This window comes from Hippopotamus amphibius, chromosome 9, assembly GCF_030028045.1.
Source record: "Hippopotamus amphibius kiboko isolate mHipAmp2 chromosome 9, mHipAmp2.hap2, whole genome shotgun sequence".
Lineage (NCBI taxonomy): Eukaryota > Metazoa > Chordata > Mammalia > Artiodactyla > Hippopotamidae > Hippopotamus > Hippopotamus amphibius.
This window is the reverse complement of record NC_080194.1, coordinates 56,485,310-56,512,520: the sequence shown is the minus strand read 5'-3', so window position 1 is coordinate 56,512,520 and position 27,211 is coordinate 56,485,310. Positions and strand designations below refer to the sequence as shown.

General features: G+C 41.0%; 1 protein-coding gene and 1 long non-coding RNA gene across 4 annotated transcripts in view; one reads left to right on the top strand and one right to left on the bottom strand.

Annotated features, from left to right (window-relative positions):
- Positions 1–8,132, bottom strand: part of SESN3 (sestrin 3) — a 63,175-nt gene extending 55,043 nt beyond the window's left edge. For both annotated transcript variants that reach the window (XM_057748288.1, XM_057748289.1), the window contains exon 1: positions 7,713–8,132. In XM_057748288.1, the coding sequence (XP_057604271.1) occupies positions 7,713–7,790 (78 nt within the window). In that variant the 5' untranslated portion in view covers positions 7,791–8,132. The remainder of the gene's footprint in view (positions 1–7,712) is intronic.
- On the top strand, positions 7,072–25,614 carry LOC130860305 (uncharacterized). 2 transcript variants are annotated; one of them, XR_009055403.1, is made up of 5 exons: positions 7,072–7,438; positions 20,272–20,395; positions 20,706–20,967; positions 24,947–25,104; positions 25,188–25,614. It is a non-coding gene; the product is annotated as an uncharacterized LOC130860305 (long non-coding RNA). The 2 variants fall into 2 exon arrangements; XR_009055402.1 differs by having other exon boundaries at positions 24,947–25,614.
- The last annotated feature ends 1,597 nt before the right edge of the window (positions 25,615–27,211 follow it).

Here is a 27,211-nt window from a genome sequence, read left to right as displayed (position 1 = left end):
GGCTGCCATAGCTTTGTGTACAGTGTAACCCCCCCTCCCCCAACCACACACACTAAGTGGAAAATGCCCTATACCTTAGAGGGCTGCCATATTTAGGGACTTCCACATTCAGAGCTGTCCTATATCCTTTCTACAGTAGCGGTTTTCTTGTCCTTTATTGAAACAATCTAGTTATCAGTAGTCTACATTGATAATCCTCTTTCTTCTGATTCTTGTCCCTTCTTTCTGTTGCTTCTCCCACACTTCTCAGCTTTCAAGAAAACAAGGCCAACCTTGCTACTCGGGGCCTCTCTTTCCTGTCCAGCCAAGAACTAACCAATTAGAGCACAATGGACATAATCTTTGGATCTGACCATTCTTTAGTTGTTGCACAGTAAGTACTAAGGAGAACATTCCTTTAGTGCCAAAGAGCTTTGTTTCTGTCCATCCCTGGTTTCTACCAGGTAAAGGGATGCTCACAAAGCTTAGAGAAGAATAACTCTAGCTAGTCTAAGTCTTACTACAGCTCTTACTCCACTTATTGGGTTACGTTCCAATAAATCCATCATAAGTCAAAAATATCCTAAGTCAAAAATGCACTTAATACACCTAGCCTACCTTAAATGTGCTCAGAACAATTACGTTAGCCTACAGTTGGGCAAAATCAGCTAACACAAATCCTATTTTATTATAAAGTGTTGAATATATCATGTAGCTTATTGGATACTGTATTGAAAGTGGGCTGTATGGGTCTGGAATGGTTGTAAGTGAATTGGTTGTTTACCTTCGTGATCGCACAGCAGACTGGGAGCGCCACGCACTACTGCTGCCCAGCACTACGAGAGCATCATAAAGCACATCACTAGCCCAGGAAAAGATCAAAATTCAAAAATACAGTTTCTACTGAAAGCCTATCAACTTTGCACCACCATAAAGTCAAAAAATTGTAAGTCAAACCATTCTCAATTAAGGACCATCTGTACTGTGGTACTAGAGAAGCTTCTAGGATGTCATTGAAAGGTGCTAGGCAGCATTTGCAAGCGATCCCCATGCAGAACAGAGATGCCTGGGTTGGGTTTATCTACATTTTCTGCCAGTAGTACTAGCCTTTTACTCCCCCCATAGACACTCTAGAGAATTACATGTGTTTGCACCATACACTGCTGTCAGGATCTCTGGCTCAGCAGTTCTCAAATGTTTTGGTCTTGGAACTCCTTAATAGAGTTCCAAAGAGGACCTCCTCTTGAGGTCCCCAAAGAGCTTCTGTTTATGTGTGGGTTATAACTGTCAATATTTACTGTAGGGTTCACTGTAGAAATTAAAACAGAAAAATTTGAATGTTTATTCATTTAAAATAATAATAAATCCACTACATGTTAACATGGCACATATTTTTTATAAAAATAATTTTAGTTTTCAAAACAAAATTAATAGTGAGAAGAGTGAGATTTATATTTCTGCAAATCTCTTCGATGTCTGTTTCATGTAAGACAGCCGGATTTCATATCTGCTTCTGCATTCAATCTGTTGTGACAGGTTTTGATTGAAGGTATGTAATGAAAATCTGGCCTCACACATATATGTAGTTGGACAATGCAAGAGATAATGATGAATGTTCTGCCTTGATACGACACCAAAACTTGACAAGTGGAGCTTCTGAAAGGTTAGTCACAATGTGGAATGTGAAGCCCAAATCAATAATCGTCTACCTTGCACTCTGAATGGATCTTTCACCCATGCATGATGTTGATAAACAGCTTCTCAAAAATGAGTCAAGTGATCCTGAAAATCCAAGGAAAACAGTTGACAATATGCATTGGCAGTGGTAAAAAAAAATGGTCAGATAACAAAGATTATGTCCATTGTGCTCTAATTGGTTGGTTCTGAGCTGAAAAGGCAAGAAAGGTCCTGAGTAGCAATGTCTTCACACATTGGTCATTTAAAAGATACTCGTTCATGCAGATCTTCCAAAAGTTGACACATTTTGTAATATAATGTTAAAAAAAAAAATCACACCCATTTATCACCCTCGATCTCAAAAGGAGAACCTTTAAGAATTGGGACGCTTTCAGGCCAATGGTGACAGACATACATTTTCTAAAATTCAAATTTTTCCTTGAAAGCTTGAATTTTATCACTGGCAATACCTATTATCAGTTTTTTTCCTTAAACTTTCAGGGTCACACTACTCATTCTTAAGAAAATTTTTATCAAATACCCAAGTCTGAAAAACCAAAGTTTGCCTGGCAGATGTTCTTTTAACTAAAAATGGGGTTCATTTTTAAAACGGCTAATTTAGACTGCAACTAAAATAACTGCACAAATTCTTTCCCTAGAGACAACTAGATTGTTGCGCAGTAGAAGCACATAGTATACTTCTCATCACTCAAGGGTCAGGATTTAAGAAATTTTAACAGTGATTACTGTTTGGTGCCACTACCTTGACTTATACTAAGGGGCCAGCACAGTTTTACCTCCACTGCTTTTGCATAGTGAAAAGGCAATAAAGTCTTGTATGACCATGAAAATAGTTTTGACCTCCCAGACCCACTGAAACAGTTTTGGATACTCCTAGGCTCTGAAGATCATATTTGAGAACTGCTGCTTTACCTCATTAAAAAATTAACCAAACAACTGTTAAAGAGAGAATGAAAAACAGCTGCTAACTCTTCTCCTTCCCCTCCAATTGATCTGCAATAATGTGTCAAAGAGTGGCTAAAAGTCAAATTTCCAACTAATATTACCTGGAGAGTTTTAAGTACCTATAGGCATTCCACAGATGCTGAAGTTGGGGCAGGGGTGGGGGTGGAGGGAATGGGTACTCCCTGATAGCCTCAATACTGCAGAGGATAATTCAAATGTAGTTTTTAGTTTATTACAGAGGCAGTATTAAGAATTAAATGGACTTCACACTAGTTGTATGACAGAGTCCATGCCTCTTAAATTTTCTCAGCTTGTGAGAACCAACTGATGATGTGAAAGCACTTAAACATTGTGAAGGTCTACGCAAACATAAGGTATAACCCAATCCCTTCGAAGGCGAAAAAGAGGATGAAGACATTGGGAAAAAGAGTTTTAGACATTTTTTTTACTTCCATAGCTCTTCTCCTAAACTAAAATAAGTAACCATTCTTTCCTTTACCCTAGATTTGCCCCAACTTCTTTTAAGCACAGTCATCTTTAACTTGTAGTCTTTTCAAACCAAATACCAATTTTCCTCATATGCTGAGGTGTCCAAAAGGCAATTTTATTTATTTATTTGAAACATCAAAAGCAATGCATTGGGTTACTATTTAAGGAGGGGAAGGGGTAGAATACAAATATAAATATGCAAATAAAAATCAGTGTGTTGATCACTCTAATGAAAAGCATAAAACTTTACCTCTCATTTACAGGCAATGATTAGGCAAGACAGAAAAGTGAAGACTAACCAAATTACTCAGTATGTATTGAAATATACTGCCACAACACACAAAGGACGTATTCTAGGAATAGGAGAAATACGTAGACTTGTCTTTCTTATATTTGTAGTTGTACTTTATGGTTTACAAAGTACTTTAACACACATTACCTCCCTCCAGCTATGGAGCAACCTGCAAGGCAAGTAGAAATGATCCACATTGTACAGAGAAAACTAGGCTTCAAGATGTTAACTAACTTGCCCAAAATTCAAAGGCCTATCAAATACCTAACGATGACTGCATCTTGTGACTCCCAGCATCACTACATTTGCAGTTATATTTTAGCAGTTTATTTGGTGGTGGGGAGGTTGTAGAAGCAGTAGAATCCCTTTTACAAATGAAATCTTATACTGAACCTGAGCTATGAAACATAAATATACAAAAGTGTTTTTATAAGTGTTTTAGTTATAAACTAAAACTTATTGTTTTTCTTACAAGTGAAAATTGAACATGATAGATGTACAGGAAGGAAGTTATTTTTAAAGGCCTGTGCCTCCATAATCAATGACTATCTTTCTCATCAATGTCTTATTAACAAAAAAGTTCAAATACATGTACAAGGGAGCAGAAAAAATTTTAATTCAGAGCCTGCACAAGAATAGTCTTGTAAAAAAAAAAGATTTTTGGGTAGTTGTGTTTTTAAATTATAATTTTAAAATGTACTTAAAATTTAATCCAACTCAAGCATTTTTGAACACTGAGGCATCTTAGGGCTCCATAAAAAACAGTTTGTAAAACCACTGTATAATGGCTTGCTGTCATAAATTCACTGCTCAAACTCTGTAAAGTTCATTTTAAGATAAAAGTAAATAAAAAACTACTTCTGACAATCAAAAATATGTACATAAGAAACCTGATTAACCAAAGCAAAATACAGCTACTTATCCATAGTCAAAGCAATACCATTTTTTTGGTTGAACCATATAAAACTGCTATTAACTGACAATTTTGACTATAAAAATGAGGTTCATGTGGTTTAAACTAATATTTCCCATTTAATTTTCAGTCTCTTCACTCATAAAACTATCAAAAAGTTGTCAAAATGAGCAATCATATAAGCAAAGTGGAAAAAGTACAATACCAACCAAAGATAAATCACTGGAACTACCTAAACATGTTAAGAACTTTAAAATGTTAAATCCTCTAACTTAAAGTGCAGAGCTTTATTCACTTCAGTAGCACTAACTGCTCAATACTCAAAATACATTGTCATATGGCCCCTTTTATTTACTAGAAGATGAGTGGGCTGACAAGTTACCTACCTTTCTTAATGCGGTTTGGCACTCCACTTTGAAATTTATCTAGTTGTCAATGCAATTTCTTCAAGTAAAATGTATTACACTTCATAACTCATTAACTTTTCCAAAGTGAACAGAAGCATTTCCTCTTTTATTAAAAACTTTATTGAATTATTTCATTGATAACAGAGTAAGTTAGAATAAGTAGGAGTTCGAGATTTGAGGAGAGTTCTGTTTGTTCATTTCTTTCCCATGTGGTTTACCTCTCCATTCTTTTTACTGACCTAAGGTTACCAAATTAGGTGTACTCAATACGTGAAGAAGTCTCTTTTTTTGGAAGATGCTGAATCAAAATTACGAAGGTACTTCTAAGAATAAATGTAATTCTCATACAATACACAATTCAACTTTCAGATATTGGGTTGAGCCAAATTATTTCCTTTGAAGGTGAATCCAGTGCTTTTTGAAGTTCCCTCCAAATTCAATACATTGCAACAAATTAAGCCACTTAGAGAAAAGGGCGTCATGCCGCATAAATAAAGGTGACTCTTCCCCCATCATTAATGAGGATTATAACAGCAAAGAGTAATTCACACTGGGTGTGCATGATTTTCATTCTTCCATCATGAACTGCAGTGAACTAAAATTCAAAATGCTGTGATTCACATGGTTACTACTGAACACTTTATTAAGTGGAAAACACAAGATAAATCCAGAGAATCCCATTTTTAGAGTTATAGATGAATTTTGCTTAGAGTTATAGACTTCCTATCAAAAAAACCCCACTTCTTTATTAGAAAACTCTTACATGCTGTTTTTAGAATGAAGAAGAATTTAAGATGCTAAACACTTGATATCTTTTAAGAGCACTTAAGGCACTCTTAAAACGCTACAAATGTTGCTAAGTCATGTCATAACTGGCTCAAACAATCCCATTTCCATCTAAAGTTATTTCATGCTACTGCATGAATCAATATTACATACCTTGGAGTTACAAAAACTGGAAATTGGCAGAGGTGTGCATTCCAATTATAAGATATGAAAATGGTGAATATCCATTTTCCATATACTACCTCTTTCTTTTAATAAGAGCTAGAAATGAGGATGTTCTTTCTAGGTAAATAGAAATAGTTTCTTAAAAGCTAAGAGAAAGATATAAAGATGTCTTGAAAGCGAGCAAAGTGCCATTGGTCCACAACCATGGTTCTCTCAAAAGAAAAAGATTCTGAAGCTTAACACTACCTCAGAAAATTTTATTAGTCCACCAAATTGCCAGAGCCATTAAAAAAAATCCAAGTAAATACAGCTTTTTTCCCCTTATTCAGTTAAAAAAAAATTAGCTGTTTTTTAAAGCCAGGCTTCAGTTTAATCAAACGTCTCAAACAACACTCTCTTTCATGTTAAAGACATAACATCACGTTTACAGTTGGAAAATCATCATCATCATCATTTTTTTAAAAAGCTACGTTCAGATGACATCCGGCCCAGAAGTGAAAGAGTTAACATGCAACTAAGCTGCTCTGCACTTCTGATCCATTACATTTCTCACAAGCTGCCCTACAATGAGCTGAGCAAGTATCAACTGTAATTTGATCCCAGAGTTTATGGAAAAAAATAACTGCACATACTCAACATGCACATTTAATAAAAATCTGTTTCAAGAAAAACATCCGATAAACACAATTTACGGCATATTTCACTGTTTGATTAACTTCAAATATGCAATCCCTTTGCTTTTTTCATGTTCTCAAATAAAATTGGGGGGGCAAAAAAGCAGCAGCCCTACTGCAGGGAAAAGAGGCTTGAAAAACAACTTTGATTGGCACTTGGCCTGACCCACAGAGGAAGAAAAACAGTTTTGGGACAAAGAGCGCAAATATTTGAGCTTGCTTACTTACATGCTTTCTTTCTTTCTTTTTTAATATATAAAGAACAATCCCAATTGAACTGCATTTAAAGAAATTGACTAAAAACGGTGCCGTATTCATCTTGGTCTTTCAGTCCCGACGCATTTGCACAGCTCAGCAATTTTAATTCATTTGTCCTGGACAAACAGAAGCACCTCAACTACTGTTTCCACTTAATGAAATGTAAAAATAGTCTCGAGAAGAATAAACTGATTATAATATTACCCAATAGCGGCTGTTAAAGTCTGATTAAAAGCTTTTCTCGGTCTAAAGCGACATCTTTTCACAGCTCCCCCCCCACCCCCCTTAACGGAGCGATTAAGCCAAGTAAGCTAAACAATACTGGAGTAAACTTTCTATCAGTCACTCTGGGAAGCAATAAGCTGATTGTGCGTCTGATTTTTCTGCAGCAACACCGGGGTGCGGGGAGGGGTGAAGGAACTGGCGCGGGGCGGGGGGGTAAGTGTTAAAAAGGGATAACTCACGTCCACCTCAGTCTCCACCTCCCCCAACCCCAGCTTGAGAAACTGGAACGTCGAATAGCATTTCCCATGGGCATAAAGTTCCAGCTGCTCTACCAGTTCCTTCCAGGATCGAACTGTAGCCACAAGACGACTATCCGAAGAATGTAAGAAGGGGGCTTTCGGGGAAAGCGTGCAAGGAAGGCAGAAGCAACCGAATAAACAAAAACAACACCCTCAAGAGTTAGGCACAGCAAAGAGGGGGCGAGGTTCCTCTGGACCAGACCAGCCAGTTCTGATTTCACACCGACCTCCATCAAGAGCGCCGGGAGGAGGATCGAACAGGTCCGTCCCTCCCTCGGCCCGAGGAGCACGGGCCCGGGGGTGGCAAGGTAGGGAGACGAGCGGAGAAACAGACCACGGGCACACCCCCCGCCCCCAACCCCAAGCCCTGGGGACGAGCGTCTGTCCCGGTGGAGATCAAAAGCAGCAGCAGGCTAAACCCTCCACTCTCAACCCCTGCCCCCCTTCTGGGTCTCGGCGTAGGGAAGGTGCCCCAGGACGCCTTTGCGCCTCGCTCCAAGAGTGCACCCCGGGGCCGAGCAGCCCGAGCCGCGGCCGGCAGGAAGCGCCCCTCTCGGGCCGGACCCCAGGCTGAGCCCGTACCTTCCGCAGCACTTTCCGGCAGTTGGTACAGAGCAGGTAGTTGGCGGCTGCCGACGGGCTGCTGCCGCCCCGGTTCATCGCGGCTGCGGGCACCGAGGGCGAGGGCGAGGGCGGGCGGCAGGCTGGGGCCGGGCTGTCACTGCGGCCGCCCGCACCGCTGCGGGGCAGGACCGTCCCCCCGCCGCCGGCCGCGCTTCGGCCTCAGCCTCCCCCCCGGGCGGGATGTCGGGATGGGAGGCGACGGCCCGAGAGCGAGCGGCTGCCCGAAGCGATCACCGCGGCGGCTGCCGAAGCGACGGCGGAGACGGCGGCGGCTGCTCCTCACCGGCCCGTTGTTCCACCCGCCCCCATCCTCCAGACCCCCGCCCCCGCCAGGCTAGGACGAGCAGCCGCCACCGCTGCCGCCGCCGCCGCCGCCGCCGCCGCCGCCGCCGCCGCAGCTCCTCAGTGCGGCCCCGCCCCCGCCTCCCCACCACCTTCACCACCTCCACTCTAGGGTACCGCCCCCTCCCGCCAATCGGACAGCTCTGGCCACGCCCCCTGGGCGCTAGACCACAGCCAATGAGCAACTGGAGCCCGGCTGGGCGCTGCACCGGCCAATCACAGAGGCCCAGGACGCCTTGAATCTCTGGGCAAGTTAAGTTTGTCTCTGAGGCTCCGAACTGAAGGGAGATGGCGGGTTAGTTAGGTAGTGGGGTGGGAGGGAATGGGGGGGGTGTTGTGCTCCACCAATAGGGGGAAGAGGGTGTGTCATATGCAAATAATCCCGTGAAGCCCAGCCCCTCCCCTAAGGCAAGGCAAGCCACAGCCCCAGCTCTAGGTCCCTGCAGAAATGGTGAGGGAATGAGATAAATAGCTGGGAGCTGGAGCTCGCTAGTGGGTCTAAGACGGAGCTAAATATTTCCTGATTTCTTGAGAAAGAGGGTGGGGGTTGGGGGAGCTAAAACGTTCGCACCGTCAGGGCAGTGGTTAGGCTTTCTCTTAACCAAAATCTTAGCTTAGCTGTAAAGAAGACTGCAGTCACGTAGCACTTTGCATCCAAGGATCTCAAAGAACTTTATGCATCATTTATCGTGAGCCTTGTTTTGCAAAAGATCAGTTACCTGAGGCTTCGGCAGCGGGTGGGGGATAGATGTTTAAGTATATTTACACTATTTATCGAGTTAGAGAGGAAAAAAGACACAAAACCAATGGGTTAGCGGTTTCCTCCACCTAAAGCCCCATCTCGCAGTCTCTCAGCAATGAAAATTCCTTTATTTGTCCAGCACGAAAAGGCCAAAGAGACAGGTATGTCTTCCACCCAAAGTCTTTCTGAGGCAGCTGGTTAGATAAACGCATAGCACACGGAGCCCTGCCTGGAAACGAAGGTTGAGAGAACAGATTGTCATTTCAAACTATTGGGCTGGACCTGCCTCTTCCAAAGCTAAAAATGGATTCAGGACTTTGGCGTTCACGCTCTGGAGAGAGAAGGCAGATGTAATTGGGGAAAGCTCAGGCTGGCAGGGTGTGGGGGACAGGCGAGTGGTGGAGCCAGGTCTCCCGCGGGGCTCACAGCGCGCATGCTGGTCGAATGCGGGTTCCCGACTCGAGACGCCCCGAAACCTGCTCCCCAGTGAGAACAAAGGCAGGCGCCGAGCGAGAACCTGATTGGTGCCCGGTCCTCACCGGTGTCCTCCGGGCCAGGGAGATAACTTGCTCTGCCCACTGGCGCGGAGCTCCGTGCGCACTGGAGCCCCAGCTCCCCACCCGGCCTTGGCCGGGAACACACAGAACTGTGCGTTATGACATCACCTGTTTTCGCTCTTGAGAACGCGATCAGTATTCTCTGCTTCTCCTTTCTTAAAGGTCTCTAGTGTACGAGGATTTGCGAAGGCCTGCAGTTGGCAGACTGAATCTGTGGAGAGGATTTAAAAGAAAGGTTTCACTGGTTTGCGTTTCTTTCTTTTCCTCTCTTTCTTTTTAATTTAGAAACTACCCTGGTTTCCTTAGGGATTCAGTGTGGTGTTGTGATGCAAAATCAGAAAGGTACACTTGGAGGAGCTAGCAAGTTTAGCATATCAAAGCTATTAGACCAAATTGTGTGGTTAAAACTGCCAATCTCCTCATTTTTCGACAGCTGCCTCCTCTCTGTCCCTTTTAGAGACCAACAGGCATAAACCAAGTCTACACAAGGAACAAAGGAAATGGAAATCTGCCAGTGTCAGGTTTAAATAGATTAAAATAGACTGGAAAACCCCCAAAGGGTCTAAGTTATGTGGTTGGGTAAATGTGTTGATCTGTTTAACTAGTGATAGCTAAAGTTCTCTGGGTGCTGTGTAGATTTATAGAGCCTAGAATAGCAGTGGGGTGGGGAAGGTGTATAACATCCAGTTAGAAGAAACCATAAAAGCAAGAAGATTCAGCAAAGGAAAAATTACTATGTACACTTCAATGCAGAGAACCAAGAAATCCAGGGAGAAAGGAAGGCGCAGTTGTCTTAAGAACTGAAACGCATATGTGTCCCCATTTAGTGGTAAATTTCTTGAGTTATATTCCTGGCTCGTAAAGCAGATTTTATGTGAATACATTTTAAAGGAAAGGAGACATTGAAGGATGAAGTGAATTTTTGTGCAGAGATTGAATTTTTTCAACCAGTATTTTAACTTCAAATTATTTTCTATCATACTTTTTATATCCTTTCTTTCTATTTAATAGCTAAAATTCTTTACCAGTGAAGTCCTTTAAGTTCTTCAATAATTAAATCTCTCGAGAGGAAGGCCAAGAGAGGCCAGGCTCATACAATTATACCCTCTAACAAAGATTGCTAAAAGGAGGTTTTAGAGGAATCTCTTCATTGGTCCATAATCATAAACATGTATGTGACCAAATGATGGCCCTCTCCACCAAATCCTACAAACTGTTATAACATTAACTGTCTGTACTGTCTTTTATTTGGCAGTCAACCATGTACTGCACTGTGACATTTCTTCTATCGAACCACGATATATGTGTCTATGTCCCACCCCTGAAATCTCAAATCCAGCAACTCAATATACAAGGACCATCGTTCTTCTGGTTCTCACACCCTCAGTCCCATCATCCTTCTTCTCCCCTCTCATGGTAATGTTCAACTTCTGGACCCTTCCTTCCTCTTCTATTCCTCACCTGACCTCCCTTTTTTCCCAGCCAGCCTGGATACCAGAAGGAGACTGTGTCTTAGAGAATGAGTGACTTGCAAATCCTGGATCGCATTGTTAGTTAAGAGGGAAGGAAACAAAAGCCCATTCTTTGAACTTTGTACAGAGCAAGGAAAATCTCCGTCCCTTTTGTTGTCTGGTTGGTCTAAAACAAGAAGGAACTTTAGGAAAGTAGGATATGGGTGAAAATTAACAACCAATGTTGAGCACTACTTTTTAATTTTTTAATTACAAAATGAGAATGAGACATCAGTAAATATTTTGCATCATTTAAAAATAATTTTTGATTGATTTGAACTATTTTTTTTTAAATGTGACTTTTTCCCCCTCGTTGTGCATAAAATCACATGGCTTGGATGTACTGTAAATTATTTAACCATTACTCCACTATGGAACATGTAAGTTATTTCCAGTTTCTCATGATTATAAATAATGTTCTGATAAGATTCCTCATATGTAAGTTTCTGGCAGTATCTTTGATTCCTAGATATGGAATTTATAACCAAAAGGATATGAATATGTTTTAAAGCTCTTGATGCAATTTGCTAAAAGATTTTGTGGAAAGGTTTAACCAATTTGCTATCAACTCACAGTGAATAAGAGCACAGGGGAGAGAATCATCTGAAAGCACAAATCTGATCTGTCATTCTCCTATAGAAGGCCAGTCAATAGCCCACTTACCTCTATTTCAAATGTCCTCCACCTCTTTCTGCCTATTGGTTTCCTCCTGTTGAAAGACCTCCCAGTAGAATTAAGCACTCGTCAAAGCATCCAAAGTGCCTTTCCTATACCTCTTCCTCAGCATCAAGCTCAATACTGAAATGATTGCTTCAAATTCTATTTTCTCATTAGACTGTGAACCCCTTCAGGGCAGGGATGGACTACATTCACTTATTCCCTCCCAACTCCTAGCTAAACCCACTTTAAGAGAAGTGCTTAAAAAATCTTGGAGAAAATAAGGAGTTTTTACTCTGACTTTCCTCAATACACCATAAATTCTTCTAGAGCATCTCTTTTCGATCTCTAATAATAGCTACGGGAACTTATAAAAGGATCCTAATACATATTTGTGAATTGAATGGTTCGAAACAACTATTGCTGCAAAGCAGAGAGATTGGATTCATGTCCTTATCTGTCGCCAATTCCTTCTCTGACATTGAACATAATGATCATAACTGAGGCTTGCTATCTCTTTTAAAAAATGAAAGTTCATACCACAAACCAAGGGTGTAGGGAGGGAGAGTTCTGGTACATTTTTTGCTCAGCGCTTTTGAAAGAAGATACCCTGTTAATAACATGCTGTGACTTTTGGACTTGAAATTGTTTACTTCTCTAGATATTCTCATTCAACTGGCCTAAGAACAGGCCCCTTTATAGTTCCTAAATAAGGATTCAATTGAAAAAATCAATTACTAAAGATATTTTTTAAATTCCATTTCTTGAGACAATAGGTCATTTTCTAACATTTTGCCTCCTCAGACTTCTTTTTCTTTCCCCTGGGGGCACCCAAAGCCTTTGGATTGCAGGGAAAGTACTGCATTATTTACAAATTTGCAAGTACTGTAATTTGTTTTGTGCACCAAGGAATTTGCACTTCACACAATTGTAAATTGATTGCTCCCTTTGAGCTGTTAATTAAATTCCTGCTAATTTTTCCTGGAGCCCAAGACCAATACTACTCCAAAGGAGAAATTAAGAGGATCTGATCCAAAAAGGCCACTGCTCGAGTGCCCATTCCCCTCCCACCCCCTCCATTGCCGGCCTCCACCGAGAAAATTATTCTTACCAAAGCTCATTTTTCAAAGAACAAATGCTCCACCAAGATCCAAATTTCTGTTGGCTTTCTTCTCTAAATTCCCATTTCAGAGTTTTCTGCATTTAACCCCATATAAAGCAGACTGCAAAGGTGGGTGAGTCCTACAGATGTTAGCCAGCACAGTGCTTTTTAAACATTGAATTGCTTTAAAATATCTATAATTTAGAAGATTTTGCACCCCCTGCCCCAAACCTCTTGAAAAATTCTCAGCTTTGATCACACTGGACTCATCCTGCCACATGGCAACCATCTGCTGGACCTGCAGGACCTGCAGGACTAGTACCTGCTATTTGGGTTTGGACATGCACTTTCTAGTTTACCAACGTCTCTGTCGCTCTTTGGAGTTCCATTTTGCCACTTCGTTTACACTATCCTCTTGGTCTTTGTAAGGATTTGCCACCTCTATAAACTTTCTCCTGCACCTCAGTTACTGATCTGCTGATTGGCCCTCTTAACTTTATCACAGAATATGAATTAAAAAGAAACTTGTCATCTCCTGGTTATGGCAAAAAGTTGAGGAAAGGGGTCAGATGTAAAGAATATCATGGTATGTAAATCAACTTTACTTCTATAAAAAATAAATTTCAAAAAGGAATATCATGATGTATAGCTAGGTTCCCTGACACATATGTGTGTGGGTGTGGGGGGGGAGGGGGAGGTGTACACAGTGGGAAGGACAGTTGTCTAAGAAGGACTGTTATGTCCTTTACAGTGTAAACAGAGTTTACACTGTTCACCCCACTCCGTATTCTAACTCTGCCCACATCCCCATTCTCATTGTAGCTTTAGGAGAAAGGCACCAAGGGGAATGTGTCAGTAGTAGAAGGACCATGAGAGTGTTTTCTTTGATGGGCATCCAGAGGCCAGACTAAGCGCCTGGCCTCTGGAGTCAGATATGGATATGAGCACTGACTTTGCTCCTTACTAGACGTATGACCTTGGGCAAGTTACTTACTGTCTCTAGGCTTCAGTTTCCTCATCTGTGAAATGCCACCTCCTCAAAGGGTGATCGGGAAGACTGAATAAGATAACGCACTGTAGTGTTCAACAAAGTGACTAGAACATTGCAAGCCCTCAAAAAATGTTTGCTGCTAGCTGCCACAATACAAAGGATGTTATGCTCTCTGCATACTGTGTGACCTTGGTCTAGTTACTTAGCTTTTCTATGTCTCAACTTTCATCATCTGAAAAGAGGATGTTAATATTAGCTTAGTCACAGAGTTGTTTTAAGGATTAAATGAGTTATATGTAAAGCACTGTAAAACAATGCCTAGCGTATAAGAAAAGCTATATAAATATTTGCTTTTATTATATACTGTGGTCAGGAGATCTTTTTTGTTTGCTTTTTTTTTTTTTTTCAGTGAAGATTTTTGATTTTCAAGGTAATTCTCAAAAGTAGGGTAATGGAGAGTAAGTAGTAGAAACAGCAATGTGCAAAAACTCAGAAGACGTAGGATTTAGTTCAAGAAGTGCTGTAAAGTATGTGATTGGATTTGGGGGTCTCAGTTTCCTTACCTGTTAAATGTGGAAGGGTGATTAAGTAGGGTCAGGGTCAAATCCAGATTGTAGAAAAATTGAAGCTTATATAATATGGGGACCTTCCTTAAGAAAAGAATGTAAAACTATGGGTCCAAAATTACTTAGGAAAGAGAATACTTATTTGCGATCAGCAGTAGAATCAATTCACTTTAAAGAGTTGAAATGCTATAAACATCACAAAATCCAAATAAGTAACCAAATCTTTGTTAGTTAACTACCCGACACACCCTGTATTACTTTCCCCCCCTACATTCTTCTGGGCTGTACATTCTGATTTCCTCTTCATATGACAATAATTTGTGCAATATTATTTTCTATAGAGAAAATAGAAAGATAATTCAATTTTTTCTCTAGCCTAGGACACTTATGCATCATGAAATATCCTCCAACATACATATTTGTGACGTCATGCATGTGAATTGGCCTGATGGGCAATAGAAATATTCCTAGAACCCATTCTTAGGTTGGGACAACTCAGAACAACAACCACACACTGAAATGACTGTGATCTCGCTCTCTCTATAAAACCCACCAAACCCAAGCTAAAGGTGTCTCCATCTCAACTTCCCCTTAGCCAGAATAACAGAAATACCCATGGCTTCCCAATTTCTCTAGTGTGAGGGAGAGTTTGAAAGGGGTAACTTGAGTGCAAAGAGGCTGTGGTCTTTACCTATAATGGTTAAAATAACTTGCTTTCGAAATTTAATCAAGAATATGACCATGTGAACACATTGCTCTGTCCTCTCCAAGGCCCTTGGAAGGGGCTAGTGCTAGTGATGGACACTAAAGTTGACATTTTATTAAATTCGTGATTAATCTATGTCTGAGAATTGCAAAGACTTTTTCTAGCTCTAACATTCTGTGAATTTGTTTTGTCTTAGGATTTCCATGAGAATCTAGTGCAAGCAGGATTTATAGGATAGGAGAAGTAGGAGAATTTCTGCAAGTAGGCAGGGAGAAAGTAAAAACAGCTCTAGTCTCAAAAATCCCCAAAGTTGCCTTGGTTTTCCTTTGTTCCTTTATTTCTTCTGTGAGTCTGTTTGTCTCCTTGGTGATCTAAATTCACTTTCTCCAATTCTCAATATCCTTATTTCAGATGTGAGGAAACTGAGATAGAGAAATACTTTTATATATTTTAAGGAAAGATTATTGTGAAGTATGCTGGCTGTCTGGGTGTTAAAAAGGAAAGTGGGTGAATAAAACAAAAATCCACATGTGAGTGAGGGAGTTTGGGAGTAGGATCCAGTTAATCAGAGTACAGAGAAATTATAATTTTTAGACTCAGGTATCTTAGATATCATAGTATTGTATTGTGAAGGATTTGCAGGAAATCAACACAGAACTGAGGCAGGACTGAAGGGAACAGTCTACACTTTAACTTTTGGACCTTCAGAAAGTGACAATTACATATAGACTTGAAACATCTTCAGGGATGTGTCTCATTCATCTGAGTATTTCAAGTACTTGGAACCTAAGAGGAGGTGCTTGAAAAAGCTTGTTGGATGAAATGATTGGATGTATTAGAGTTTGTTAACTAGAAAGCAAGTGGACATATTTTTACCAACAAAAGTTCCCAAGTTGTCTTAAAATTGTAAAATGATTTTCATGCAAAGATAAAATTTGCCTTGTTAGCAAGAGGCAACTTTCAACAGCTATATGAATGACAACGACAAACACAGCAATTTCAAAGATAAAATGTTGGCATTCCTACATGAGCTGCAAGCTTGGAATCACAATAGCATCTTGTAAGATTCTGGAAGACTGCAACTTTGGAAGCGTACGCTTTGAAATACATGCTGTACAGATAGTCTTTAATTCACTCATTTATTTATTGGACCCGGAGCAAGTAGTAAGTCCTGGCGATAAGAAAAAATAATAAAAGATAGGTTTATAATCTAATAGTGAGACGAGGGTATAATCTCTGCATTTGTGTAGAAGATAAATAGAAAATAGAGAATAGACGGTAAGAGAGTCATTAGCAGAGAACTCAGAAAGCTCCTTTGAGCATGTATGCCTGTAATGGGATGCTTCTTAGTGCTAGTGGTGGCGACACATGATGCAGAACCTTGCTGTGTCTCCATGCAATTTACAATGTCAACAGGAGGATAGGATAAACCCTTATAAATACTACAGAATAATACAGAACAGTATATGAGGAAATCACCTTTAAATCCATGTTCATTATTTAATTCATTCCTGCGTTCACACATTCATTTGCTCAATATATGTCTGTGGAGTTCTCACCATGTGCCAGGCTCTTGGCTAGTCATGGAACATGAGAGTCGGGGTCTTACAGAACAGATAATCTAGTAGAGAAGATAGACTTCAAACAAATAATGCCAATATGTAATGAGTATTATAGGAGAGAAAACACAGGAAGGGAATGTACAGCAGGGAAATCTAACCTGGTCCTGGCCTCCCTGAAGAAGTGAAATGTAAACCCAAGTAGTGAGCTGTCCACTGTTTCTGACAGTGACTCGCCCGTATTCCAGCCAGTAGATCCTTTCCATCTGCAACTCTCATCTTGATGTTTCAGTTCCCCTTTTAATATAGTTCCTGTTCCAGTTATAAAACTCCTATGAATCCAGTACAGTAGATAAACTTTTACGCTGGGAGCAATCCTTTCTTTTTCGAAGAGGCACTGTCCCTATTTAACTTCTTGTTGCTGATTGAAGAATATCATTTAATGTCATTATTTCACACTTGACATTTCTCACTCAGGCCACCACCACGATGAGTTCCATCCGTGTATGTGCAAGTTAAAAGTAGGCACTATTTCTAAGAGTTACATTTATTTTATCTCTCTTAAGACTCTAAAGTATTTGAAGGTAATCCTCATATCTCTAATCTATATTCTCTAATCCTCACAACATCCATGGTAATGATTCCATGATCATAATAGATATAGTGATAGAAGCAACCACTACCATTTACTGAGTGCTTTCTAAGTATTAGTCATTTCACAATATCCTATATATATTTTTTACAAATTTTTGTTTTAATTTTCTTTTTTTTGGCTGCATTGGGTCTTCATTGCTGTGAGCGGGCTTTCTCTAGTTGCAGCAAGCAGGGTCTACTCTTCATTGCAGTGCACGGGCTTCTCATTGCAGTGGCTTCTCTTGTTGTGGAGCATGGGCTCTAGTTGCGCAGGCTTCAGTAGTTGTGGCTCACGGACTTAGTTGCTCTGCGGTATGTGGGATCTTCCTGGACCAGGGCTCGAACCTGTGTCCCCTACTTTGGCAGGCGTATTCTTAACCATTGCACCACCTGGGAAGTCCTCCTATATACATTATCTTACCTAATATTTATAAAATGCCTATGAAATGGTTATTATTATCTCAATTTTACAAATGATTTATAGGGTTTAAAAGTTTGGTCAAAGTCAGTTATTACAAGACATTTGAAATTTGAACCCAGATTTGCTCAATGCCAAGTGTTTATAGTATTATGCAGCCCTGCCTTGCCATTGTACGATCAGAATATTGTAAATATTCTTTGAATTAATTCTCTGTGATAGGTTACCACACTGTGAGGTCTGCTGACTCAAATGTCCCAACATCCACCAAATACAGTGTGGGCACCTCTAGTAGTTGGATTCCTATTGAAATCAATGCTATTGGAGTAGGAAAAGAAATATGCATTATTCCCTATTCTCATATTTTATTGCCCACTGGCATGTTACTCTAAAATAAAACAACTAAATGATCCTGGGATGTGAAAAATACTTTCGTTGACACTCTCAAGTTGAGATTCCAAATGTTTTGATATGTAAGTCTGACGATTCCTAGGTATTTGGTTAGTCATGGAGGTAAAGTGATGGTTGTAATGGAGATAAAGTTGAGGGAGTGGGGAGAGGAAAGAAGTTACCATGGCTCTTCTTACGTGCTGTATCAAGGATCATACAGGTCCGTTATGATTTGCTGAGATTAGCTCCTCTAAGAAAGAAGATGAATGAAGTGGTTTCCATATAATCTGCCAGTGAACTAAAGATATTTATCTCAACCTGTCCCACCCAGATACTCCTCTAAGGAAATCTTTCTGCCTGTGGCTTCATTCTAAACTGTAATGCTCTATACTATGTGTTTGCCCCTTGTCTCAGATGAGTGGATCAAGGGGTAGACACTTGCTGGAAGACAGCCATTCTGTGACCTGGCCAGCCATCTGGATGGCCTAGCTTAAAATGATGATCTGGGCTGATCAGTTGCCTTTCTGGGAAATTCTGCAATTGGAAACAAAGACACCAAGCCAGCTGGCAGCAAAGTCAGATTGTGAGAGGATGCCATGAGCCACATGGAAGCTAAAACTATGAAGGGGCAGAACAGATAGAGAGTAAAGGTTGAGGAAGCCAGTTGGAAAAGAAGGATGGCGACAACGCACAAAAAGAAAGCGAAGATACTAAGACACTGGTATTTAGAGATGTCTTCAATCCTGGGTGTTTCTAGTTCTGGTCCCTGCTGTGTATCCTTGTAACAATCCACCCTACCCTGCCCCACCCCCATCTAAATCTGCTTCCACCACTAATTTTGTGAAAGAACTTGAGTGCACCTGTTTTTTTCAATCAAAAGAGACTGACTAAAACCATCTTCCTTCCCTTGCATGTCAAGCACTTACAAATATGAAGTATTACTCTTAGTTCTCATCGGTAAATGGATGTCAACATTTAAAAGAAAGAACTGGAATGCGCTGAGCCATAAATCCCCATTTTGATTTTTGCACATAGAAAATTCTTACAGCGTACGTTTCATTAAGAAAGTCTGCTCTTAAACTTTTTAGAATCTTTTGTGATCCCAGTTGGAGAATGGAGGTCAGGAATCTATTACCCAAACTGCTTCTCTCCAAATTCAATGTCAAATTGATTCTAATATGTCTACATGAGCAACTGCCCGTGAAGAAAACTTTGAGAAACAAAAGGCTTTCTCCTTTTCCACTCTTTATCCTTCATTCAGATCTCATGCCTGCTGGCCCAGTTTAATGATTTTCTAGGGTTTTTGAACCAAAAAGATTTTTTTTTAAGTAAAAACAAACGGAAATTGAACTTAGATGTCCTTGAACATTTCCAAGAATGTCCTTGAATGTTTCCAAGAACTAAGTAGTCGAGAAAAAGATAAAGTGAGTGAGGGCAGCTTCGTGTCAATCTGCAGGTTAAAGATCACTGTGGTGGTCTTTATGAAATGCAAAGGGACCAAGCATATAAATATGAACAGGTATAAATGTTTTAATTTGATTCAACTTGCCAGATGAGGAATGTGCCTAAACAAGTGATCTGTTTCTGTAGGGCCAATCACTAGCCTTGGAGGAGCTCAACTCAGCTAACCAGAATAGATATGGAATCTCCTTGGTTTCCATTCCTGTGCTTCACATGCCTTGTCTCTGTAGGAGCCACTGCTTTTTCTTCCCTTTCTAAGTCTCTCTCCCTCTCCTCCTTCCTCCCTTCCTTCCCCCTCCCCATCCCTCTTTCCCTCCCTCCCCCTTTTCCCCCCTCTCCTTCCCCACTTCCTCTCCTCCCCCTTCCTTCTCCTCCCTCCCTCCCCTCCCCCTCCCCCCTCCCCCTTCCCCTCCCCCTATTCTTCTTCTTCTTCTTCTTCCTCTTCTTCTTCCTCCTCCTCCTCCTCCCTTTTCCCCTTCTCCTTCTCTCTGTCTCTCTCATTTATATTGGGCTTATTCTGAGCTCAGCCTCCTCCTCCCTTTTCCCCCTTCTCCTTCTCTCTGTCTCTCTCATTTATATTGGGCTTATTCTGAGCTCAGCCACGCTTGAACCCATTCTGTATCTGGTACGGAAAATAGTTCTTAGCATTTGCTGAGACCTTAGAAAATAAAGGACAAGGACGTACATCGCCTGACCAGTGAGGATCGTCTTTAACACACCTTTGGAAACTTTTTGGATGGGGAATTAAAGGAACTTGTGTCTCTCCCTGGGCCATACAAGAAGGGTTGTGGTTGTATTGGACTTCTTGTTGATGCAATAACTCTACTGTTATTTCTGTACATTCAAGACTTGTCACTTTGCGTTTTCTGTTTCTTCAAGAAGACATGAACACCTAGAGATTCACGTGTCTATGGGGAACTGGAATGTTGAGGAATGGAAACAAATGGAAATATATTACACAAGTAGAACTTCAGCTGTGACCTGAAATGTGTTACCTAAGAGCTTTGTAAGGGTGAAATTTAAACTTTTTTTTATATCAATACTGTATAATCTAGTCACTATTCAAAAACTCTTCAAATTTCATTTTTTAGTGCTTACTTTGTAGGGTTCTTTAAGGATTAAGTGAAAAAAATTATGTAAAGTGCATAGAATAGTGTTCCTCCTATTATGAGCACGCAATAAATGTTAGCTGTTATTATTTTTAAAAGGTTTCATACAACAATAATATACTTGTTCAACAGCAATGTAAATTTACTTGAATTTTAATATTTTGGGTTCCCTGCTGCCATTTACCACTGTTTGTTTTGATTTCAAAGGGCCTCAAGTACTTGATAACATGCAAGGTTGATCATCAAGCATCTTTATTGCACTTGTGTTTCCAAAGTACATTTTGGTCTTCTATTAGTTATTCTGTTCAATCACATTACAAGAGAGAATTCTGTGTCAGAGATCCTGTTGGAAAATGAAGAACCTAAATGTCTGGAAAAATTAAATGACTACAATGTAACCCCCATTCTAACCTCTCTCTTGATGAAGAAAGATCATCTTCTCTGGGACTTGTGCTTTCATGTGTATTAGGTGAGTGTATGAGTCCACACACATATGGATATATGCCTTTATGTGTCCTGCTCTTAACAAATTTCTTTCCGTTTTTTTTTTTTTTTTTTTTTTTTTTGCAGCACCTCAGGATCTTAGTTCCAAATAGTTCCTCATAGTTCCTTGCTCAGGAATAGAACCCGACCTCCCTGCAGTGGAAACACGGTGGAGTCCTAACCACTGCACCACCAGGGAATTCCCAACAAATTCTTTTTTCTAAGCAAGAGATAGTGAGTCATAATCATTCCTTGAGCTTTTAACTGAAGAACTACAGTTTGCCAATTAATGAAAGGGAAGTATTATTCCTTTTTAAGAGCTGGACTCCTGAGATAGAGTGCCTTGGCTCTTGCCATCGAGAGCCTTGCCTATTAGCCAATAGCTGATGAGTCTCAGTTTTACTCTATAGGAGGCAACAACCTTTAGGGATGTGGACAAAATCACCAAAGATAATATACCTGATGTATTTTGTATGAATCTAACCATACTAGCAAGAATCTAACCATACTATAAATAGGTCTGTTTTTATTTTTTTGTTTTGTTTTTTAAATATAGGTCTGGGCTGAGAGGGTCTTCTCGGAGGTGGAATGAGCAGGATATATAAAGCATGGACCAAGCCATAGATTCTTTCATCTTTGCCTTTTGCAATTGCCCTCTGTTTATAGAAGGCTATTTATGAGTCTGCCTTGGTCATCAGGCAAAATGCCTTATTTATTTCGTGGTTGTTTACAAAACCAAGGGCCCAGGCTACAGGATATTTATACTGTTGTCTATCAGAGCATTCACTGGGAGAAGACATAAGCCATTCATCTGCCAGAAATATTGCACTTGCAGGTTCTGAGTGCATGTGAAAGAAGTCACTGCATTACCACGTCATAAGAAAATGATGGTGTTCTCGTGAACAAATGATGGAACTCATTTAGGTTGATTTCACCTTCCTCAGATGTCATGAATATAATTTTTGCTTTTTCACTATAGTTCTTAGTTGCTTGTGCAGTGACATCTCAGGTAAAAAGGACCTGAGGCAAAATCTGAGTTGGATCCTCCTGAGAACATCAAGAAGAGTTTCTCCCCTTTTTCAAAGATCTAAGGGGTATGTTTAGCCAGACGAGGATAAGGTTTTCGATGTGAAGGGTAACAAGGAGCAGTGAGATTTTTCTAGGTGGAAAAAGCACACGGAAAGCAGATGCTTGGGTGTGTTGGTGACCTGGTTTCTGTAGCCCTGGAGCTGCCCAGGGTATCTTCAGAGTGAAGATCAGCCATCTGATCCCCGAGACAGGGCAACAACCAGGGGATGAAGAGCGGCTCTGGCCACACCTGCCAGCTCCTGAGCCGGCTCAGCAGCCCCTCAGCTTAGTCCTCTTTGCCCTTAATCTTCAGGGCTTCATTGACATCAATCTACCTTATTTCACAGTGATATTAGGTGAATTCCTGAGAGCCCACGGATCTCAATGGCATGTTAGCTACACCAATTTTGTGGCACCTCTGCTTCTTCAGAACCAGATTCAACAAGAGCACATGATTTTTCAGAGACTTTGAATGTCTCTTGCCTTTGGCGTGTCACTTATCTGACCCTGCTTCCAACTTTTCATGTTCCAATCTCCCATCCCTTTTATTTCATCTGACTCTTTCCCACATCATCAGCCTCACTTCCTGCTCCCTTCTCACTAGGGCAAACTGCCAACCCCAGTACCTTTTCTCCCTTGTTCACACCCCCCTCAAAAGTCACCCAAAGTATCCTGGATGCAAAGTAGAAGAGCTTAAACTATTTTTGCAGTGGAAAGCCTAGAGATGACTTACCTAAGCATGGACTATTTGCTGCTTGATGTAGTTCATGCTCTGGCCAGGGGGAGGGTATGGTGGGATTTTGCCCAGGCACACTTTGGTCATTCTATGTTTCCTGCTGCCCGTGCTGAGTCACCTATTGTTGAAGCAAATGAAGGCAAGTATCCTTGAGGAACAGTGATGGAGTCACGGGTGACATTCACATTATCTCTGGTCCTGTCCACGAACAGAATCTCAACCCCAGCCAAATCCTTCCAAAAGCAAAGATCATTTTTGTGGTAGACTGTAAGCTCCCTGAGGGCCCACGTCTCTGTCCGAGTTCTATTCATTCATGATTCCCAGGTGCACAGAATGGAGCCTGTCCCATTGTAGGTGCCCAATAAGTCTTTGTTAATTTGAATTCCCGCCTGATGAAATTATTAGTCTAGTACCACATTTCAGCAAGGCTCTTCTCCATTAAATGGCCCTGTATCAAACAGGTATGGCAGAGTAGATTTTAATATGCTAATTGATGTACACATGGGGAAAAAAGGTCCTTGTATGTATCATGGGCTTTGAATGAACATGAGCTTCTGAGGGTTGTAAATGTGTTTCAGAGAACAGGACTAAAAATGGAGTAGAAATATAATAAATGTTAGGGAGCATCTTGAACATGAAGGGTAGCTGATAAGGAGAAAATTAAGCTTTTTAATTATAGAAATGGGAAACTGATAAAGAGTTCCCCATTTATCTGCAACACCAAGTTTTCCCAGGACCTTAATATTACTTTTCCTAAGAAGGTGGGGGGGGGGGGGGTGTGTGGCGGGGTGGGGGGTAGTTAGACTAGATAAAATTCCCTCCAATTCTAAAAAGTTGAGGCTATAATTATAAATGATCAAAAATTATAAAAAATAAATAAAACGAATGTCTTTATTCTCTCTTTTGCGAATGAGTGTAGCCCTAGAACCAAAAATCTGAACCTGAAGTGTATGGTTGTACTTCCTTGTATATCTGAATCCCCTAAAACTGTGTACAAAAATTTTACATATGTGCATTTTTCCCTCTGGGGACCAAGGATCAATAATTTTCATCAAATTCCCAAGGCAGTTTGAGACCCCAAAACCTTATAAGCCACTGGATTATAACATTTTACATCGTCTCCTTATAAGGCTTGAAATAACACTATGTGCCAGGCATTTTATATGTACTATCTCACTTAACCCTAACATATGAGACTGCCGCTTTCCTGAGAAGATAACTTTCGAGCAGTCTTATAGCTGATAACTGGTGAAGCTGGGACACCCACCCAGGCTGAACCAGAATGCCATGCTTTTATTCATTACAGAGAAGTACCTTCTTTTGGGGAGATAGACCATTTCCCCCAAGGCGGAGCCTTTTCAGTCTTAGCCATTATTTTCCCTGTAATTCATCTTTTATATGTATATAATAACTGCTTTCTAAGCACCCTAAAGCCTTTATACACCCAGGGAGCATTCCCCTGTGGAACTAGCTTTCTAAAGCACTGAAGCAACCTTCTCCAGACCACTCACCTCTGTTTTTTTCCATTGAACAACCAGGCTGCAGTAAGCATAATTTTGTCTTAACTGTCTATTCTAGACTCAGGTCTGGCCACGTGGCACTCATGGGCAACCCATACATTTGGAGAGACTCCAAGAAATCCATCCCAAGCACTGAATGGTCCTGGCCCTGTTCCAGAATTTTACTAATCTTCCACCAATTGTGATTCCAGACACGTTCGTACCTTGGCCCCCAGGATAATGGAAGCCACAAAAGAGACAGAAATTAAAATGTCAGCCCAGCTGGGCCCACAATGTGGGCCGGCAATTACAATGGAACCCATCGCCTCTTCGATCACCTGAGTGTAGCACGTCTGTGCCTCCTGCAAAAGGGATAGCACACTAATCCAGAGCAGTTTTTTCAGATGTCCCTGAATTCAGTGTAAATACAGTGCGCTGCTTCACAACAGCAACTAAGATTTTAATAAGTGACAGGAAACAATTTAAAAACAAGACGAGAGATCAGAATTCTGATGAGCTTTGTAATTCAGCAACCACTACCATCACTCAAAACCCAAATACACCTGCAATATATGACCAAGGCTGGAGCGGCAAGTGAAAGAAAGTGTTATTATTCTCTGCCTGAGAAAAGAGTGTCATCCAAACCTTTTCACTTACTGCAGGTTCTGAAAGACGAGTAGTATGCCATGTCACTACGGACAGAGAAAAGGATGTCCACAGCCAAGGTGACACCTGAGAGCTCGTACACTTTGTGGGATCGTGATAGTAGTTCAAAACATCAACCTGAGAAAAACAAATGAAACTGATGACCAAGTGGGAAGTACGAGTGGTATAAGGGATTAAAGGGTGTGTGGATCAAAACATCGCCAACCTCCTCACTTTCTCCTTTTTTATTCTTTATAGACCCAGCCACTGATAGGAGCCGCCCGTTTCAGGTGAAGTGATGTGTTGTTTTCTGTGCTCTGAAGGTGCTGATTTCCAGTGTCTGCAATGTTACATCCGTGAGTTTTTCCAGCTTGGAAACTGAACGCTCCAAGAAAGTGGATCCCTTTTCTTCTGCTGTTATGCCAGGGAAACATTCGGCCAAAATAACCTTTCTGCCAGTTTGCATCCTAACTCAGAGAGGCTGCTGGTCATGTGAACAAAGAAAACTGATGTTTGGTCGTGAAGGAGTGTGATGAAATTCTGCTTTATCTTTTTCTATCTCAATACAACAATATGGAGACGGGTTATTTTCTTTGAGTACTTGTCACCTGCTTTGTGATTTGTTCGACTTGGCGGCCTTCTCTGCGTGATGAGAGCCTCCATAAGGACAGTTTTCCTCCTCATTGTATCCTCAATACAATAACTTTTTTTTTCTGAAGAAATGAATAAAAAAAGTCAATGCAGAAAAGATTTTCCAGTCTATGTTATAGGAATAGCGAAATCTTTTCAGGTTAGTAAAATGTGAGTTGAATTGCTCAGGAGTTTTTAGTAACCAATGGTTGTCAGCTGAATTTATATTATGGGCACATGTAATACTGAATGCAGTTATAAGCTCTAGAGTAGGGACACGGGGTCAGGCTGCCATGGCTAGGTGATGATTTTGTCCTCTGGCTCTTATTTTTCCTTCGGGTAACTGTCAGCCAGTGTTAGTCCAGGAAATCGCGCACTCCTTTATCCTCAGTCCCATCCTGTTCTCCTCCCCCAGGTACACTGGGTCCTACATGGGTAGATGATCCTCTGTGAATCAGAAAACTGCCTTCCTGGGGCCGCTGGGCTTTGTTCAGGCACTGTTCCAGCTGGTCGTGCCGGAGGAGCACGTCCTTTCTTTGCTTTGGGAAGTGAGCTGGAGCTGTGGCGGTCTCTACACTGAAGCTAACACAGGAAAAAGTAGGGGTGAGGAGAGAAAGGGAAAAGGAGAGAGAGAGAGAAAGAGAGTCCTGATGACGTCATTAGAGGCAATAAATCACTCAACGACTTAACTTTTTTTCTGTCATTTGCCACAAAAATAACTCTAACTGGTTCAGAGACTATGTTGTGTTACTTCATTTTTATCTTTATAAAAGAAAGAAATCATTTGGATGGCTCCTAGAGGAAGGGCACTTCAGTACATCTTGGTCTTGTTAGGAAATTCATTATTTTATTGGACCAAATCTCTGCCTTAGGTATAATGTTGGAGCTTCTGGAGCAATAGGTAACTCAGGATGCGTGTACGCTCTCTTCTACCTGACAACTCCATATGAAGAGAGCTATTATGACTCATTTGTTCATTCATTCAATAAATAGTTATTGAGCACCTACTATGTGCAGGCACATCTTTTCTTCAGGACTTATGTTTAGACTGTTCTTTGAACTGTTTCTCATGTCATAGGGATTCTGGACCAGTGCTGGTGTTCCTTCCTTAGAAGGACTCCACTGTATCAAAGCATCCCCTTTAGAATATCGCATCTGGAGCAAAGCATGATAACATCTATTTCCATGTGTTACACATGCCTTAAGTGTCCACCATGTGCCAGGTGTGAGGGTAACAGGGATGAATGAGGTGGTTTTGTGCTCAGAGGACTCACTGCCCAGAAGGAGGAGGCTTCGCTGTAAATAAGATAGTCCAGCATAGGGAGCTATAGTGAAACCCAAATTGTAATAGGGAAGAACAAATTACTTTAACCTTTGCATTCTATTGCTTTTGCTACAGCTTAACCGCTAAAGGGATGTTGCCTATAGCCTAAAGCATACATAATGGCCGATCTCTGAGAACCCTGCCTCCCATATAATGGGTGTTTAGCCCACAGGAAACCTCCCTACCAGGCCCACTTGTAAATGGCTACAGCAAGGACGATTCACACATTCCAGAACCAGGACTTTACCCCCTCCCCTTTTAGTATTAAGGAAGCCTGAATTTAACTCAGGGAAGATGGCTCTTTGGGACACTAGTCCACCATCTTCTC